The sequence below is a fragment of the Hyalella azteca genome, unplaced genomic scaffold (assembly GCF_000764305.2).
Source record: "Hyalella azteca isolate HAZT.00-mixed unplaced genomic scaffold, Hazt_2.0.2 contig13134, whole genome shotgun sequence".
Lineage (NCBI taxonomy): Eukaryota > Metazoa > Arthropoda > Malacostraca > Amphipoda > Hyalellidae > Hyalella > Hyalella azteca.
The window spans coordinates 214,676-235,119 of record NW_025943067.1 but is presented as its reverse complement, the minus strand read 5'-3'; the positions used below and the strand labels follow the sequence as shown (position 1 = coordinate 235,119).

General features: G+C 37.8%; 2 protein-coding genes across 4 annotated transcripts in view; one reads left to right on the top strand and one right to left on the bottom strand.

The window, feature by feature from the left end:
• Window positions 1-4,819, top strand: part of LOC108677483 (SWI/SNF-related matrix-associated actin-dependent regulator of chromatin subfamily E member 1) — a 13,030-nt gene extending 8,211 nt beyond the window's left edge. For 2 of the 3 annotated variants that reach the window (XM_018165702.2, XM_018165704.2), the window contains 6 exons: window positions 1,013-1,162; window positions 1,852-2,024; window positions 2,479-2,586; window positions 2,845-3,072; window positions 3,323-3,359; window positions 3,973-4,819. In XM_018165702.2, the coding sequence (XP_018021191.1) occupies window positions 1,013-1,162; window positions 1,852-2,024; window positions 2,479-2,586; window positions 2,845-3,072; window positions 3,323-3,359; window positions 3,973-4,040 (764 nt within the window). In that variant the 3' untranslated portion in view covers window positions 4,041-4,819. Of the gene's footprint in view, window positions 1-412; window positions 489-1,012; window positions 1,163-1,851; window positions 2,025-2,478; window positions 2,587-2,844; window positions 3,073-3,322; window positions 3,360-3,972 lie in introns of all 3 variants that reach the window. The other variant, XM_018165703.2, reaches the window with a different exon arrangement.
• Window positions 3,855-20,444, bottom strand: LOC108677484 (eukaryotic translation initiation factor 2 subunit 3, Y-linked). Its single transcript, XM_018165705.2, has 10 exons — window positions 20,291-20,444; window positions 10,428-10,602; window positions 9,891-10,014; window positions 9,003-9,112; window positions 8,533-8,691; window positions 7,808-8,037; window positions 7,147-7,294; window positions 5,409-5,578; window positions 4,565-4,743; window positions 3,855-4,339 (listed from the first exon to the last, which is right to left on the bottom strand). The coding sequence occupies exons 1-10, from the start codon at window positions 20,321-20,323 to the stop codon at window positions 4,285-4,287; spliced, it is 1,383 nt and encodes a 460-aa protein (XP_018021194.1). The 5' UTR covers window positions 20,324-20,444; the 3' UTR covers window positions 3,855-4,284.

The following is a 20,444-nucleotide window of genomic DNA, read 5'->3' as shown; positions in this document are numbered from 1 at the left end:
TTTTCTCTATACCACGTTTTGTTCTCATCCCAATCACGCATCGTGTTCCTAATCCACATTACGTTCTTTTATATAACACGTTTTAATCTTTTCTAAACAACGTTTCGTTCTCTCTTAAACAACGTTTCGTCCGTTCTCTTTGTAACGTTTCATTCTCATCTAGATATCGTTTTCGTTTTCTTCTATACCACGTTTTGTTTTCTTCCATACCTGGTTTTGTTTTCTTCTATACCACGTTTTGTTCACTTCTATATCACGTTTCTTTTTCTTCCATGCCACGTTTCGTTCTCTCCTAAACATTTGGTTCTCTTGTAAACAACTTGTTATTTTCTCAACGTTGTTGATGCTTGAACTAACATGTCGGGCCTAACTCACGTATTGCACTGCCTTGCACCACGCGTGTCGCTCTCAGGCCGATTACGAGAAAGCCATGAAGACTTACCATTCGTCGCCGAGCTACCAGGCTTATCTCGCCGCCAAGAACAAAGGTAAGAATCCTGTGTCTATACTATTGAAAATAGTTCGAGATGTAACTCCTCAGCCAATCACTGACAGCTTTTAAAGTTGACTCCTCCAATAACAAGGCGAGAAATCAGTCGCTAATAAATTTAGTCCGCTACGGGTTTTTTTTTATTGTGTGGCCACTGAGCCTCAAGGTGCACTAAACTGCTGTGCAGAGATGCTGCCATGTCCCATTCAAGAGTTATGAATTTGCAGTTATGTATGCTATGATGCTTCTTGTGATTTATGTGCGCTGTTCAGTGTGGTAATTTCCAAAAGTTAGATGGTGGAATAACCACACAAACTCGCACTTTCAGGCTTTAAAAAATTACTCTACAGTTCAAAAATTTGATGAAGGGATGGAAAATGACCAAATTTATAATGCAGAACGATTTGAAAGACAAGATCTGCTTAGCCGACCCTATTACAAAACAAAGCAAGATTCATGAGAATATCAATTTATGCTCTCTGTATTATTATTCCTTATTAATCAGAATTATTTCACGTGCAGCTGCTGCTGGTGCTGCTGCAGCTGTGAAGGAAGACGCCGATGCAGCTGCTGCTGCCGCCGAGCGCAGTGCTGCTGCGGCTGCTACACCGTCTCATACGGCGACCAAACTCGACCGCCGTATTGACATCCAGCCAGCTGAGGATGAAGAGGGTGAGCCTATACCGCAGTGCCTTACTAACTGAGGTTAAATTAGTTATCAGTTGAACAATTTAATTAAACCAATAACTATCTAGAAGTAGTTCATCGATTTTTACTTTGTAATGGTGAGATGCCTAGTCAAAACGAGCCCTTGTACATCGATGGAGGCAACGTCCGATTTTTCAGCACTTGCTACCGAGGACTTAACAGACTAATTCGCTAATTCGGTGTCATATCCATCGGCTTTTTCGGTAGCAGCTAAGCCCACTACATGTTCCAACGCAGCACTTATACGTATAGACCCAATACTTGAACATATCACGCATGTGTGAATATGAACTGCATTTTCCCCCTCTTCCTAGGAACTCTTATTAGCAGGGCCATTAATCACAACCCCTTCTCATGGGGTGTAGTTCTTCCCCTTCGTGGAAACGCTGATGGAACAAAGGACGAATTATTATACCATTGTCACAACGTACATTATTGCAATTATTTTGTCTTGGTTGTTGTATAATGTATAACAATTTTGTCTTGGTTGTTAGCGCATTTTCTCATTTATAGAAAAAAAGCCCCAATGGTCCCCGCAAGGTCCGTCCGTGACTTCACGTTTTCGTCGACGAGAAAATGCGCTATCACTCACTGCAGCGAGTACCGAGTTATATTTTTCTTTGTCTTGGCATAACATGTTGCCGTTGCTGCAGACTACGACGACAGCGTGACTCTGAAGCACCTGTCGCATGCTCGCTACGTGCGCAACCACCGCCTCATCAACGAAGTGTTCAGCGACACGATGGTGCCTGACGTGCGCAGCGTCGTCACCTCCCAGCGCCTCGCTGTCCTCAGGCGTCAAGTCCAGAGTCTTACTATGCATCAGGTTTTGAAACCTCGTTTCCTATGTTATTTCAAATCCATATGTTATTATTTCAAATACAACCGTGCACCGTGTTATTACAGTTCTTTTCTCTGTCTTTTTATATCTAAAGCCAGGTCATGCATCAGGTTATTCCAGAGTATTTTTCAATTTTATTTCTATTTTTTTCTTCACGATTGCTGTCACTCATCCTGTGGTGAAAATTTTGGAGTGTTAGAAATGATAAGATAAATTAAGAAAAAACTCATTGGGCGTCAATCTACAATGAACAAAAAACGGTGAAGTGAACCAATGTGCTGAGGAGATACGACTGCAAGTGGGAGAAGGGATTTAGCGACTTTCCTCGAAACATCGAATAACGTTACCGTCAAACTCTGATTTCAATAACGTATAGCTTTTAAAATACAATTATTTAAGTGGCTGAAAACACTTCAATTAACGCCTAATACCCTCACAGAAAAAGTTGGAGAATGAACTGCTGCAGATTGAGGAGAAGTTTGATGCCAAGAAGCGCAAGTTCCTGGAAGCTGGAGACGCCTTCCAGGTTGAACTCAAGCGAGTCAAGGTAATAATCCTAAGTGAAGTTTTCGTCTTCACTTGAGCTAGTCCTCGTATTTCCAGTGACTATATAGCGTCGACAAAAGCGTTATGAACGGGCAAAATTTGTGGATTTAAATCTTCCAGAGAAGATGATTATAATGGCTCACATTTCTTGTTAACAAAGCCCTCTACAGTGTTTGGATAAATTATTTCCTTGCATGAAATTACCAACTATAATACTTACATTACAAAGTTTGCGTAACACATTAATATTTGACGACAGAGCAACGCTCCCAAGCTTGATGACGCGTATTTTGCGAGTCTCGTTGAACGCGAGAAGGAAAATTTGAAGCGTGAGGGCGAGGAGCGCCAGCGCCAACAGCAGCAGCAACAGCAGTCAGGAGCACCAGCTGTGGCTAACGGCGCCACCTGTCCTCCGCCTCCTCCACCATCTGAATCATCGTCTGGACCAGCCGCCACCAACAACGCAACGCTCGTCGACAGTTCCTCGGTTAGTATTTGAACGCAGCAATAATTAACTTATAATGTGCAATAAATATTAATTAGGATATTTTGTACGTAATCATGAGCCATGTGTAGAGTTTCTCGATAACTGGGAGCACGATATTTTCTGTGATAAATAATCTGATGAATAATTATTTCATTTTTCTCCGGTGATCTTGTGTAATATATCCATTTTTTAATGGCAGTATGTAGTGAAACTCACTAGAACGGCAAGTAATTTTTTTACGAATCCACAGGAGCCCTCGCAGATGAAGTCAGACAACCTGAAGACGGGTGAGAAATCTAGGAGCTTGAAAACAATTTCTTAACACGCTGAGTGCGGCACGAAACACCAAGGTTGCCAGATGGCCTAAAACGGCCAAGTCCGCTGACAAATAAAAGCCAACTATTCAATATATACTAGTAAATTTGAGGAGTCCGGTGCAAAATCTTAATTTGCCTTTATTTTCGTACTTTCTAAAATTCAACGAGGAATTGCGCCATCATTACGAACGCTGAGAGAAAGATATTAAATCGCGCATTTTGTCCAGAAAAGGCCTAGCAACCCACCGGCGAGTCGTGCTGCACTCAACGTGTTAATACTTCTCATAAGGAACCGGCATCAACACTTTTTCAATCCAAATTATCAAAAGCAACCTCAATTTTCAATAGTTGGTCTCCTGATCTTGAATAGTTTTCTCCTGACCAATATCAAGATTATAAATTTCGCGATTAGTCCAGGAACTAAATATATTCTTCAGTCTTGCAGAAGGAAGAACAGAATCGTGAAAAATTTATTCAATCTTTATTAATTCGTGAATAAAGAAGAATGTAATGTAACTAGACTTTATGCCATTGACAAAGTTCTTTTTAATATGTGTTTATGAAATGTCGTCTTCTCGTGCAGAAGAGATGACAGGATCTGAAAATAAGGAACTCGAAGATGGTGCTACGAACGGAACACTGGAGAAGTAGAACGTAGTATGCATTATGCTGAAACGTCACTGATAATCACGTTTAGGTTATTTTATAAATGTAGACAACGTAAGAGAAATAGAAATAAATGTAATAAATATAAGTTTACAGGTGTTTCACTTATTACGGATGTCATTAGGGAAATATTCGCGGTAAATGACGGAAGCATTGCGAATCATAATATAAAAAAAGGAAGAAAATAATTCCTCCATTTTACTGATGTACTATTGTGGTTTTGGTCGTATTAATCCAGTGGCTTAATTGTTTCGCCACGCACAATCGTACCCCAGCCAATCAACCTGCAATATGAAACATTTCATTAGTAATTCAATAATGCGTAATATTTAATTCATTGTTTAATCTGAGAAAAAATTATTTTCAAAGTGCATAATTCCTAAGAATTGTGTTACTTGGACCTACACTGTTTTATCGCTTTAATATTTCACTGATGAAGGAATGATATTTCGCTCTAGTTTCGGTCACGCAACTACTTCACGTGTATCTAAGTTTAGATCAAAACTTGCCTCCAGTGCCTATCGATCCGCCTGGAAAGGGCAATCTTCTCGTTTGCCTCCGTGCAGACAGGGTGCGTGAGGGATATCTTAGCCAGGCCCATCTCTGCTTTAACGCCGATGACGCACCCGCCCGTCGACAAAGACCCAATGTTCACCATAAGCATTTCTTCTTTGTTCAGCATATCAACCTGAAGAGCATAACTTATTTCAACATTTGTTTGGCGCGAGGGTATTTATAAGTTAAATAATACTCTAAAACATTCACTAGTTGCTCATTATTACCTTATTGCTTATCTAATAAGATTAGAATTTGATATTTACAGACGAGTCTCGCATAACTACAGTATCTACAAATAATAAAAACTTGTCAAATAAAAAATTAGATGATACGTTGTTCGTAACAATATTAATGAGCCACCTTCATCAAAGTTTTACCTTTCTATACGCTAATTTATAGACACGGTTAGCACAATAATTTTTAAGGATTCATCATCTGTCCTTGATAAACTAGAATGATTTTACTAATGAATAATGCATGACAATCATCATCATCCTTCGCTATTTTCGTAATCATACCCAAGTTGTCAGTCGAAACACGTTTTTACTAGTGTTCGTAACATGTTTACTATTTTACTAATGAATATTGCATGACAATCATCATCATCATCATCCTTCGCTATTTTTCGTAATCATACCCAAGTTGTCAGTCGAAACATGTTTTTACTGGTAATGTTCGAAACATGTTTACTATTTGCTAATGAATATTGCATGACAATCATCATTCTTCACTATTTTCGTAATCATACCCAAGTTGTCAGTCGAAACATGTATTCCTAACGTAGTAGCAACATACCTTCGCCGCCTTCTTGTCGACCTCGGTCTTGACCCCGAGGAGCCTGGTGAGCAGGAGGTACGACACGACGATCTCCGTGAAGATGCCAGGCAGCGTCCCTACGGCTCCAAGCACCTGCCCTACCATGCGATCAGCTCGGCACAGCGTCGGGTCGATCTTCGTTCCCACGCCTGAAACGCAGTTACTTGATCAGTTTTTAGCGCACTTTCTCATTTATGGAAAAAATGCACTATTGTGCTCGCCATGTCCGTCCGTCCGTCCGTCCGTGACCTCAAGTTTTCGTCGACGAAAAGATGCGCTCTCTGTCACTCACTGCAGTAAGTACTGAGTTATATTTTTTAATTTACACGAGGACAAGATAGATTGAATTTTTCAATATCTTTGCGTCAGTCCATCAATCTTTGTTCTTACGCTAATAACCCAGATCCAAGAGGAATTTTAATTTCGTAAGCAGACAAGAAATATTAGATTTTTTCATAGCCTTGCTTTATCCAACATAGGAGTATGATTATTTTTTTCAAGACATCGAAAGTGGTAAGTATAGACAATTTTGTATAAATCAATTTATAATTTCCATAACATGCAAGTGATGTATCTGATTGGAAAAAGCGAACGAATCAAGCATCTAACAATTATCCGCGGCTTGTGACAAGTACATTGAACAGATTGAACAGCGTCCCATTGGGGAAACTCTGAATACTACAAAATAATCTATAAAAGCAGCTGCAACACCAAAATAATGAACGTAACACCTATAAGACGGCCAGGAGCAACAATTAGTCAAGATACGACAGTAAAGCACACGTACCAATAAGACCACCAGGTACGGCGAACTGCAAAGCGTTGGTTTCGGTGTACAGGGAAATGATGCGCGAGCGGATGGGCTTGCACTGCACTTTGTTGTTGTCCGGGTTACGCGAGATGATCCCGGGCCGGACTTCAATCTCTTGCCCAACCTGTGTACACAAAGCAGCCGATTTCCAGTGATTGTAAACACAGGTGATGCTTAGAATGCAATTCCATTTAACGAACGATCTAGCACATGTCTTTAATGCATCAACAAGTCCTTTCAAAGATATCACCATTATGTTAAAGTAGGCAACATCTACAGTTCATAGTCCAACATTTAAAATACCTACTTTAATACATACTAGAATGACTAGATAATCATTAGTTTGTTTTAAATAATAAAGGGCTTCAGAATTGTTCTAATGCTGTGCACCACTTAGAACTCAACTTTGTCATAAACAAACAACTCCTATGGCTTCCACCGAGCCTTTTCTACATGAAGGCTCAAGTTGCCTTTTTTATTTAACCTCGCCTATTTTACGCCTTTAACAACTAGTCGTAGCTAGTAAGTTACACGTGTATCGTAAGCAGACAAGAAATATTAGATTTTTTCATAGCCTTGCTTTATCCAACATAGGAGTATGATTATTTTTTTCAAGACATCGAAAGTGGTAAGTATAGACAATTTTGTATAAATCAATTTATAATTTCCATAACATGCAAGTGATGTATCTGATTGGAAAAAGCGAACGAATCAAGCATCTAACAATTATCCGCGGCTTGTGACAAGTACATTGAACAGATTGAACAGCGTCCCATTGGGGAAACTCTGAATACTACAAAATAATCTATAAAAGCAGCTGCAATACCAAAATAATCAATGAACGTAACACCTACAAGACGGCCAGGAGCAACATTTAGTCAGGATACGACAGCTAAGCACACGTACCAATAAGACCACCAGGTACGGCGAACTGCAAAGCGTTGGTTTCGGTGTACAGGGAAATGATGCGCGAGCGGATGGGCTTGCACTGCACTTTGTTGTTGTCCGGATTACGCGAGATGATCCCGGGCCGGACTTCAATCTCTTGCCCAACCTGTGTACACAAAGCAGCCGATTTCCAGTGATTGTAAACACAGGTGACTTATGCTTAGCATGTGATTCCATTTACCGAACGATCTAGCACATGTCTTTAATGCATCAACAAGTCCTTTCAAAGATATCACCATTATGTTAAAGTAGGCAACATCTACAGTTCATAGTCCAACATTTAAAATACCTACTTTAATACATACTAGAATGACTAGATAATCATTAGTTTGTTTTAAATAATAAAGGGCTTCAGAATTGTTCTAATGCTGTGCACCACTTAGAACTCAACTTTGTCATAAACAAACAACTCCTATGGCTTCCACCGAGCCTTTTCTACATGAAGGCTCAAGTTGCCTTTTTTATTTAACCTCGCCTATTTTACGCCTTTAACAACTAGTCGTAGCTAGTAAGTTACACGTGTAGCTAGTAAGTTACACGTGTAACTAGTAAGTTACACGAAAACGCCCGTTAGCTACGCTTAAAATAGACGCCCAAGATAGCTTTCAACATGCTCTACCTTCAGCACGCCCTTCAAGATGGATCCTCCCGCCACACCGCCTTTGAGGTCATCCACTTCACATCCAGGTTTGTTGACATCAAATGAACGAATGATGATGAGTCGGGGTGGGCTTAGGAAATCCCGCTTAGGAACTGGTATTTTCTTGATGAGATACTCGCAGACAACGTCGATGTTGAGCTTCAGTTGAGCAGATACTGGCAGCACTGGCGCGTTCTCAGCGATGGTGCCTATACCAAACAATAGTAACAAATTGATCCTTGCTTAAAAATACAATTAGGGTTTAAATTTGGAAAATTTTACATTTTTAAGCAGGCGAGATAATCCCGGCTGAGTAAATTAGACGAGTTCTATTATTAGATCGAATCGACTGATAAAAGATGCGTCTAAATCGTCCATTTTATATGGTCACTCATAGGAACAGAGCACGCATAAAATTCACCTTACAAAGCTAATCGATGAAAATACTTAGAAATAATTTACACCTTCCTTTAAATATATCGTGTGTGCTATTCTGATACTAAATCAAAAATTTAATTTTTATAGGGAAGCCTCGTTTGTTCTCTACAATTAAGTACCTAATTCCGGCACCATCAAAACAAATGCAAATCAAGTGAAACATAATAAAGTACATCTTGTGTAAACTGTTCTGAGAGCTAGAACCGAACACATATTCTGGTTTTCTACCTGCTGTACGAAACAAAGGCTACGAAACGTATAATAACCTCTCGTGAACTCAAGGATCTTCTTATACTGTTCCTTGAGCTGAGACTCGCGGCAGAGATCTATTTTGTTCTGCAGGATGAGGATGTGGTTGAGACGCATGATGTCGATGGCAGCCAGATGCTCCGATGTCTGTGGCTGAGGACATGATTCGTTGGCAGCTGGTTGAAAAATGAGAATTAAGATGAGATCAAGAATCTCGTAGATGTCAAATATTGAAAAGTAATAAAACAACGGAAATTAAGGACAATCGGAGCCATATTCCAATGCATTAGATCAAAAACATAAAATACATAGAGTGATACTTAAAAGCTATTTCACGCCTAACTTCTTGCAATGGCTGATAAGTCAAATGTTACATGAATCGTCAGTGTAGAACGAATGTCGGAGTATTAGGAATAAGAATGGTAATTTCTTGACCTGTTTGTGTATAAATATAATTTTTTGTGTGTGATTATAAACAAGGTCTCACCAATGAGCAAGAGAGCGGCGTCCATGACAGCAGCTCCGTTCAACATGGTGGCCATGAGGATGTCATGACCAGGGCAGTCCACAAATGAGACATGGCGCTGCAGGCGGAATCTGAACAAGTGAGCAATGCCTTGAAATGAAGACCAGGTTTCATTGAGTAAATGCAAAGCTTAGTACGTATAGTTACTACCAAGTACCCGTAACTAATATTTATCAAAAAATATAACTCGGTACTCACTGCAGTGAGTGACAGAGAGCGCGTTTTCTCGTCGACGAAAACGTGAAGTCACGGACGAACTGACGGACAGACGGACATGGAGAGCACATTGGCGCCTTTTTTCCATAAATGAGAAAATGTGCTAAAAATATCTACTCGAGGCTATCAGCACAAGTTGCGGCATGAGATTAAGAAATAAAACAGAAGCACATTGATGAAACAAACTTACGGGCAGATGAATTCTGAATAGCAGAGAATTTCGTCCATTGTGTTATTAATCAAGAAATGATGACTTACTTTGCAAAACCAAATAAAGTGGATTCAACCACACTTCATCTATACATCTCCGCTTTGATGATCAACTCGTGTGTGATACCCATTGTTAGAATACAAACAAAATTGACTACTTCCTTTGAGTCATGATGAGTTAATGAACTGATTCTGGTCTTAGGAAAACACAATAAATGAATAATGAACATCAAAGGTAAAACAGCAAGGCAGTAAACATGGCAGACTTTTTTTGTTGACCTTGCCTATGAGTGGAAGGGTCCCTCAATATTTACATCCGTAGATTATCAAATAAAATGTTGAGGCAGATCATGAAATTTAATACGATTCCAAGTAAAAAAATCCTTCGTTAGCCACTATGGCAAACAACATGGCAATACCCACTTTCCTGAGCATCCTGGGTGAATGCAAGGAAACACATCCTCCTTATGAGAACTGGCTGAGATGAAGGAGCCTGGCCTCGGACATTTGGCCCCATCGCATTGGTAAAGCTTGGCATTCGCATATCCTGCAGAACATATTTTTTTAAAACTCGTCAGAAATTGAGGAACATATGCTGCTTGGAAAAGGCAACCAGAGTGAAAAATTATCAGTAAATAAAATTATCATCCTTTCCTCTGTTACCTATTAAATCCGTGTTGAAAAAATCAAAGTGTGGAAACATTGACGATGCAACTGTAAATCAGATACTAACAGAAAATATTTACTTCATATATGTAGGTATTTCATTCACAAATTTTAATTAGGAGCTATTTAGTGAACGGTGTACCTACTATCTGCAAGATGAAGTTCAATGGCCAGTTTTCCAGTTTAAATACATTATTCTAACAGATAAGGTGAATTAAGGAACTTGGGCTTTTCAATTTGATACCTATCTATATATTTATAAAATTAACAGATGAAGTGAACTCTTCAACTCACCCAGTTTAATTGTGATATTTCTCTCCAACTCATTCTTGAAGCGCACAGTCTGCACTCCAGAGATAGCCTTCACCACAGTAGACTTGCCATGAGCTACGTGCCCAATGGTTCCAACATTGATGGTGGCCTGGCGGCTGATCACTTCCGGAGACAGAGGAGTCAGCTTACTGATATCCTGCAGAATGGAGATAAAGTTATCAAACAATGCAATTGAAATTCCCTGCAGCAGCGAATAATAGGATAAACAGCAAAGTCATCAAAAGAGAAGGATCTTGCTCAGAGAACCTTAAGCCAGGCATATGGGATTTAGGTGCCATGACTATTTGCACATCTCTTTCATTACCTGATTGAATATAAGAACAAATTTATACGTAAAAGTACTAATTTTGCTGGAGGCAACTACCTATACAAGCATTGTAATAAATACACACATTCACACTTCCAGTCAGGTATTTGGAAAGTCCATTTCTCAAGCCACAACTGTAGCTCTCCCAATAGTTGTGTAGCTGCAAAATTGCTTCAATTGATTATCTCTTATCAAATCATTTAAGAACTTGTATAGTTGAGCCACAAAATTTAAATAAAAAACTTTACTTAAACAATCTTGCTATTTGCTGTATCTTACCCCATTGTTCAAAAATTTTTAACAGCTCTATATATATGGACCATTTGGGTAGTATAATATTCATCTGCTGCTCATAATAACCATTTTATATGTTCATGTACCAGCTCTGTGGAGGTAGGAACTGGACTTATAACTGGTGTTACTCATCAGCTTTCTTTTCACAGAGCAATGAAGAGCTATACATTTAATTTATTTCTGATAGTAGTAAAGAATAAAACAAATTTATATTAGTCACGGGTTGCATATACAAAAAAAAAATCAATAAACCTTACAATGAAGCTACAATGACGCAAGTATTCCAGGAAATAGATGTGGGAGCATCTCTCCACATATCTGCAGCCAAATGCAATATTGGCTATATGTTAAAATGCAAATTCATGAATACTTAACTTGCAACTGTTGAATTGGCAGCAGAAAATAACTCAACAATCCTGGGACTGCTGCCAAACTTTACAGATGTCCTTCAACCCTTAGACATGGCATGCTTTATTCTGTCAAGTCTTAATTATGACAAAAACTGTTGAAGTTCATACAAGGCACTGGAGGTTATGAACCCCTTAGCAAGGAGGGATTTTTCAATATGCTAACCTCTGTGGTTGACATGCCTATCTGTTAAAAACAATGTTGCAGGCTTTCATGCTACAGGAATTCATCCTATAAATGAGTAAGTCCAGGTATGACATCTCAAGGCTGGACAAGATCAAATTGAAAATGCATCATGCTTGGGTAAAGGTTGGAGAGAAAAAAGAAGAGGATGGCCTACATATGCAGAAACAATTAAGCTATTTGCCATCACAGCAACAACTGGTCAAATGACTTGAGGGCTAGCTATGCCAAGAGCCTCAAATGCCAGTTACTCCTGAGTTTTCAAATCCAGGGTGCATCTTCCAACAGACCAGTGGTCCTGATTTGAGGGTAGTATGGTAATTTTCGGATAGTTGTTGGCCCCCATTGTTGAGGACCACCCAAATGATAAGATAGAGAACCAAGTATTCACATCATAACAACAGATACAATTAGAAGCTGGTTTGCTCATCAGAATAAGAGCATTACAGCTAGCTTTGCAGCAACAAGCAAGTGCATCCAAAGGCTATAATACCTTTGTTGGACTGAACTAAGAAGTGAATACAAATGTGAAAAGTATTCAACAAGGGCTCTTTACATGCAAGTATTCAAAATTTTAGCAGAGAAGCAATCACAAATAACACAATCTTGTTCCTTATTCATTTGCTGCCACCAATTGAAGATCCTAAGGCTTTTTCTCATAGTTTGTCCCTTAATCTTAATTATGTAAGCCTACACTAGAACTAAAATAACTAGAAACTAAACCAAGGTCCTAGAGTTATAGGTTAGGTTAGGTTACATGGTGGCAAAGCTGAGAATTGTTTGGACTCTTCCTCAAGCACGATTTGAGTCCTATAAATACACCAGCAAAGTATTATGAATACCAGCATTATCATGCATAGGATTTTTATTTAAATCTCGAGTAAATGAAGAAATTAAAATTGAACTGATTCTAGAAAAATTTACCACTATGCATAGGAAAATTACAATAGGAAATAAGGTTGCATTAACATAATTGTGCTTGTCCTGTTTCCTGTACTGCAGGCAACCATTTTAATTTAAAGAAGTTCTTGTAGCTGAAGACAGCAATCTCAACTCTACGCCAATGTAAGGTCAAGGTGGCTGATGAAGCAGGACAGGAAAAGTCCTAATTTTTTTCTGAAATATTGCAGCTCTATTATCATATAATTTCAGTAGGTATGAAATCTCGTAGCTCTAATGTCATGTATTTTTTTTTATTGAAAAAATCTTGGTTTGCATTCTGCAAACATGCCATTTCATAAAATTTTCAACTTCCGCAATCTGCAATACTTTGAGGATTCCGCCAAAATATCCTGCACAACGTAATAACAAGTCAATCTAAAACGTTTTCTTAAAGATTGCATAGTTGCGTCACATCAGAGCGGTCAGACTGCATCATCACATGATCAGTTGCCACTCAAGTGAAGACAAATGTTAGTGTTCAACAGTTATTAGAGTAAAATTAGATATTAGGGGTATCACATGCATGGGACTTGGTAAAAAGTTTGTGGCAACCGGCTTGTTAATGGCCAAGGTATTAGGTAGGTATGGAATTCACAGCTCTAAAAAATTAAATCACAGCTCAAAGAAATGGAATCATCGCTGGCAAATCCATAAAACAACGGCTCAAAAAATTCAGTCGTGGCCAGGCTTGCCAATTACTGAATTAGATATATTCCATGCCTGTGATGAAAATCCTCAAAAGAGGCCAATATCGAGCTAAAAAAGCTCTACTTTACAGCAGGCATGGAATATATCTACTTGGTGAGCCGCGACTGAATTTTTCAAGCTGTGGTTTTATGGATTTGCCAGCCGTGATTCCATTTCACCAAGCCATTAATTCCATATCTGGGCCATGAAAAGCCATTTACAAGGTGCGAATTTATTCACAAAGTTCATGCACAATTGCACATGTTACCCCAAATCTCTAATTTTACCCTAAACAGTCAAATAGCAAAGATAAAATTTGTCTTTACTGTAAGATGAGCATGTGCAGTGTGGAATTCTGTATAGGTAATATATTCTCATGTCAATATAAGAAAACGTATCGAAAAACCAACCCTACCACCGCATTACAGTTACACCACCTTCCACTGCAATGAAAATTGGTAAACTGAGCTCATTAAGAACTTCTGCGCTTCCGAAATCGCGCGTGGTTTGACATCCAAGCCTGTGTTGGCAATGCCTCAATCAAGTCAACTAGTCGTCTATCTGTAGGGTAGTAGACAAATTTTTGCAATGCATACGTTCTAAAATAAAAAAAAAACACATCCAGAATCGTAAAAAATTCTCACGATTGGACATTACCAACAAAGTTTTCGATATCACACAAAAGTATGAGATAAACTTCGACTTTTCCAAGGCATACATTCACATCGTGTTTCCACGATCATATCTGACATGGCGGCGTCACAGGCATAGCTTTTAGTTATGTCAAGTTCGATTTCACAATAATTAGACTTGATCCACATTCCATACTGACATTTAAATGATGGAAATTTGTTTCAAATTATAAATACCAATTGATACGCGTCCAGACGTACATTTTTTCATGTTTTTTGCCTAATTTGTCGTGCTGCTCGAGAGCAAAGAACATCCCAAGTTTCGCGTCGTCGCCCAACTGGTCAAACGTGTATCCCAGAGCAATGCCCTCTCTGCTCTCTTCTAACTTGTCTCTGCTCCCTTATAACTTGTCTCTGCTCCCTTATAACTTGTCTCTGCTCTCTTCTAACATGTCTCTGCTCTCTTCTAACATGTCTCTGCTCTCATCTAACTTGTCTCTGCTCTCTTATAACTCGTCTCTGCTCTCTCCTAACTTGTATATGCTCTCTTCTACCTTGTCTCTGCTCCCTTATAACTCGTCTCTGCTCTCTTCTAACTTGCCTCTGCTACCTTCTAACTTCTCTGCTCCCTTCTAACTTGTTTATGCTCTCTTATAACTCGTCTCTGCTCTCTTCTAACTTGTCTCTGCTCTTTTCTAACTTGTCTCTGCTCTCTTCTAACTTGTCTCTGCTCTCTTCTAACTTGTCTCTGCTCTCTTACAACTAGTCTTTGCTCTCTTCTAGCTTGTCACTGCTCTCCTATAACTTGTTTATGCTCTCTTCTAACTTGTCTCTGCTCTCTTATAACTCGACTCTGCTCTCTTCTAACTTGTCTCCGCTCCCTTATAACTCGTCTCTGCTCTCTTCTAACTTGCCTCTGCTACCTTCTAACTTCTCTGCTCTCTTCTAACTTGTTTATGCTCTCTTATAACTCGTCTCTGCTCTCTTCTAACTCGTCTCTGCTCTCTTCTAACTTGTCTCTGCTCTTTTCTAACTTGTCTCTGCTCTCTTTTAACTTGTCTCTGCTCTCTTCTAACGTGTCTCTGCTCTCTTACAACTTGTCTCTGCTCTCTTCTAACTTGTCTTTGCTCTCCTATAACTTGTTTCTGCTCTCTTATAACTTGTCTCTGCTCTCTTATAACTCGTCTCTGCTCTCTTCTAACTTGTCTCTGCTCCCTTATAACTCGTCTCTGCTATCTTCTAAGTTGTCTCTGCTCTCTTCTAACTTGTCTCTGCTCTCTTATAACTTGTCTCTGTTATCTTCTAACTTGTCTCTGCTCTCTTATAACTCGTCTCTGCTCTCTTATAACTCGTCTCTGCTCTCTTATAACTTGTCTCTTTAAATTGTTTAACTATGACGATCCAATTATATACTTACGCATTGATAATAAAAGTTTTAACACATGCAGCAATTATACTCAAACAATCTCGCCAAGTTGTGGGTGATGACATATAGCAACTGATCAACATATTTTAAAAATATTAATAATGTTTTCATATTATTTAATAATGTTTTTTAATAATGTTCGTGGATGGCAAAACATTTTGCCGCTCATTTAATAAAAAGGCTCACTCATACGATAATTCATGGTAATTGCGCACAAAATATCGTTACTATAAGACCAAATTAACATAATTCTTCCATTTTTCCATTTTCTTGATCAGTTTTGTTTCTATGTCCAGATTTTTTCTTGAATTTAATGCTTTGATGTTTTTTAACAGTTGACTAGTTTATTTGTTTCCTGAGTTTCATGTTTGTTTCGGTATTAAAAAATTTTTTGTTGCTCATATATTCACATGAGCAACATTAAGTCGGGTCATCTAAATGTACGTGAAAAGCACCAGGCTGCCTTGATAAATAATTTCTATTCGACAATAACAGAAAAAAATTCCACAGTCCCTCTTGCATGGTGTGCAAGTTAACAAATTTCTAACGTTACCATTGCATATAAATTACTTTGTAACTTACGAAACAACTGCAAGTTCGGTAAGGTTCTTGAAAATAACATAGAAGAGAATTATTCCAGACATTCTAAATAATATTTATTTACGATATTAAATTATTGCGTTCTGATGACATTCACTTACGGTGCAAGTTTATCGAGAATACGTACAGCGATTTTTTCTTGATCGTATAATGACTCTATTTTTCGGAAATGAGACAAGACTCGACAGAATTATGAGATTATGTTCTACATTGTTGTAAATACACCTATGATACATCAGATTTTAAATTGAATGTACTGTTTGATATTTTAACTCCAACTACTACTGCACGATTTAATAACTCGAATTTTGAAAAGTGTAAATCGAAATGCCACATTTTATTTCTATCGAAATCAAGTTGAGGCAGTTTGTAAAATTTTGATCTTGTCAGGCGCTTTATTTACAGACTTTTTGTTAAATACTTACATACGTCAATAATCGATCAATGATAACAATGATCTTTGGGATTATCATACAAAAAATAATATTCAACTTCAATCAATATCAGATTTTCAGACAATATCAAATAAATATTGCATAATGTGTAATGGTAATATATCAGTTCTATTAATTTTATTTATTGTTTTATAGAGACTTCGAACCTTGAAGTAAGAAATATTAAGAAAACCTTAGAATATTAATTACGAGGTGGTACATGAAAGAAAAAAATAACCGCGAAATAGCGTATGATGTATTCCTAGGCAACTTATACCCAATTTATGATTATATATATATAATGAAAATTCATTATTTCAGAACAGTGAAAACAGTCAAAAGATTGTCAAAAGATTTTACAACAAGATTTGAAATAACGAAAATTCTGCGTTATTGGGAAGCAGGAGTGTACCGCGGATTAGTCACCTAAGTTGCCAAAAATACGCGACTGAAATTGACAGGTAAAAAGCATTTATCGTAGCTACGAATATCTCGTTCAGGGCCTATACTTTCAAAAAACGTTAAGATATCGTAAGTTCATCAGCCAATCACTGGCGGCCTTTGAAGCCAAATCCACTAATCATAGAGTTGAAAATAGAGCGTAAGTACTTACGTTCAATTAGGGAGTTTTGAAAGTAAGGCCCCAGGTTGTCTGCGTAGTAGCGAATACGAGATATATGTATACAGCTGCTTGAATTTTTACCACGAAATCAAAATTAGTTTCTTTCCAGGGGCCATAAACACATAAACTAGTTAAATTATAAATAGGCTTTCGAGGAGCTCTAACAAAATTCCGTTGTTCTTCCTATTGTACTATACATTTACATTATTGCAAACTTAATCAGGGCAAAGGCAATCAATAATCATTGCATGGATTTTAAAGTAGTACAATTTTAGAACTTATATTCGTTATGAATTTATTTGACTAATTAAATTGATAATTTCGCCTAGAATACATCCGGACATAAAACTTCTAGTTATTTTTCACACAACATAAAAGGACATATATATTCGAGATGAAGTGGATCAAGTGTCTCTTCATAATTTTATCAGTGTAAGTGATGCCTGAAATTCAAACTTTGGGAAGAGAAGCAATATATTGCCTGCTCAATTAATCCAATTACATAATATAATATTCTAGATTATTTCGTATTTCCGTTCTATATCCTATCAACAAAATAATCACTGGAATAATTCGATTAGAACCAAAGGATTTAATAATAAAAATGTTAAAATCGTGCACGTAAGGCTAGATAAAGGCTCTCTATGATCAATACTCTTGCACTGTACTTGAAAGGATAGCCCTTTTATTTCGATAACTCAAAAAATATTTGAACTCTACACATTATATTATGCATATAGTGTTATGTATATAATTTATAACTCTAAGGATTCAGTCATACGAACTGCAAATGATGATTTTTCACACGGACTGCCAATGATGATTGTTGACACCAAGATCGGTTCAATTGTCAGAGATGATCAGTCTTACAGCCAGAGTGAGGGCCGTAACTCGTGTTTGGGTGTTGTAATATTATCCTGTAGTGAGACACACCCAAGACAGACAATTCATGTGTAGGGAGACACATCTAATACAGTGTATACGCTTGCAGATATATGTAATAATATAATAATATAGCTGCTTCAGCGTTTATTAGGCAGTAGGCCTGTCGCCGATTCTTAACATTGCAGAACATCCACAGCTTGTTGCAGGTGTGAACTCGCAATTCGCTGCTCCAAATTTTCTTTGCTTAACCGCCCGGCCTCCTTGCCGATTCTGACCAGAAACTGGCGCACAGAGAACCCGCATTTCTCAGCTCCAATCTTGGTACTTTTTGACATGACCGCAACTATGCGCGATCTTCAACAAAACGTTTAGTTGATTTGTTTACATTACAATGTTTATGTTTTTTCTGCAGGATATTTTGGTGGGAATGGGAAAGTAATGCGGATTGCGAAAGTTGAAAATTTTATGAAGTGACACGTTTGCAAATTGCAAACCGCAATTTTTCAATCAAACAAAAATTTATGACATTTGAGCCACGAGAATACATACCTACTGAAATTATATGATATTAGAGCTGCGATATTTCAGACAAAAATTGGATTTTTCCAGCCCTGCAGTTTACAGCATGCCCTGAAACTGCAATATTTCCACTAGATAAATTACCTTCAATCAAATTGTTGACAAAAAATCACAATTGGGACTCCAGATTCAAAATGTATGAAAATATAGGTTTGGAGAGTTGGAGCCACAAGATTTTAGTAAGAAGAAGGAAAATTCCAATCCTGTCAGGCTGTCAGTAAGTTGTAACAACAGTACAGGGGCTGTCACTGTCAACCGCATTGCCACACCACTTACTAGCCTAGCTAGGTAGGCCTACAGCAATCCCTTGATTAGCACGGTTTTGAATACCGCGGTTTTGATTAACGCGGAAAAAAATTTTGCGACCTACCCTTGATCTACGTACGGCTCAAAAAATTCAGTCGTGGCCAGGCTTGCCAATTACTGAATTAGATATATTCCATGCCTGTGATGAAAATCCTCAAAAGAGGCCAATATCAAGCTAAAAAAGCTCTACTTTACAGCATGCCCTGAAACTGCAATATTTTTACTAGATAAATTACCTTCAATCAAATCCATGGTGCAGAGGGTCGCCAATATATGGGTTTTTAAGCCCTAAGCGTCGCCGGGTATTTTAAGATGCGTCATCGGGTAATTTTTAATAAAAAGCCAATTAAACTGAGTAATGAAAAACTATTTACAAGACACAATGTTATTTACAAGGTTGCATGCACGTGTTACCCCAAATTACTAATTTTATCCTAAAAACAGTCCGATCCTACAGCAAGTGTCAACTGAACTTGTGTTCTGAAACATAAAATCCAATTGAAGTCATCGCAGAATCATATTATAATATTCAATAATGTTTTCAGTTGTGATAATGCAGTCTGACCGCTCTAATGTGACCGCAACTACGTAATCGTAAACTTGATGTTTACATTTTTTGGTGGGAACTCATCGCAACTGATTTCCGGACAAGCTTCACTGCATCCTGATCCATCCAACATACCGGAAACCTTATTTTTTTTAAATAGTTGGCCGATGACTGAAAAATTGATTAAATGCAAGAATTTCAATCTAAATGTGTCGGCAAGATCTTCTGAAGGCATAAATTTGGCTACTGAAGCGTCGCCAAAGATCTTTTAATATTCATCCACTCTCTGCACAGTGGAATCAAATTGTTGACAAAAAATCACAATTGGGACTCCAGATTCGAAATGTAGGTATTAAAATATATAGGTTTGGAGAATTGGAGCCACATGATTTTAGTAAGAAGGAAAATTCCAATCCTGTACAGTAAGTTGTAACAACAGTACAGGGGCTGTCACTATCAACTGCATTACCGCACCACTTAGGTACTAGCCTAGGTATTTGTATTTTGTACTTAAGTCTTTAGTGGAAATGGTGGAATTATCTTCATACTTTCTATTTCTAGTTTCCTACCTGCCATGATAACTTCAAAATGAAATTGCTAATTTATCTTAAGCATTTTATTAAATATGTATATATTCAAATTTCATTCCGATCAGTTTTAGACCAAAAGTCCAAGCTAGCAAATAGCTAAATTTAGTGTAAAAGCAAGCTAAATGTTTTCAAGAATTTTGCTTTCATTTTTTCAACGAGGGCTTTTTTCATTGAGAATAGGCTATCTAGAAGTATGAAATTCGTTACTAAAACCTTGGTAATAGTGATTAGTGACCACCGAAATCAATGAAATGAGCAACGTTTGATTCAACCTAAATACAAATAAAAAATCGTGATCCATTCGCTTTTGTATTAGGTACTTACCTAGCTAACAGGATTCATTTCGAACCAAACGATGAATTTAAAAACTCAAGATACTCACCAGCGATGCTAAATTTTGCTCGGCTAAAGCCATTTTGAGAACGCACTATCAACTACTACCCATTCACGAAACAATAGAGCATAAATAAGACAATTAATATACACTAAGTAGCCTTTCGTAGAACCGGACAGATTTCACAGGCAGTTTGTTGCGC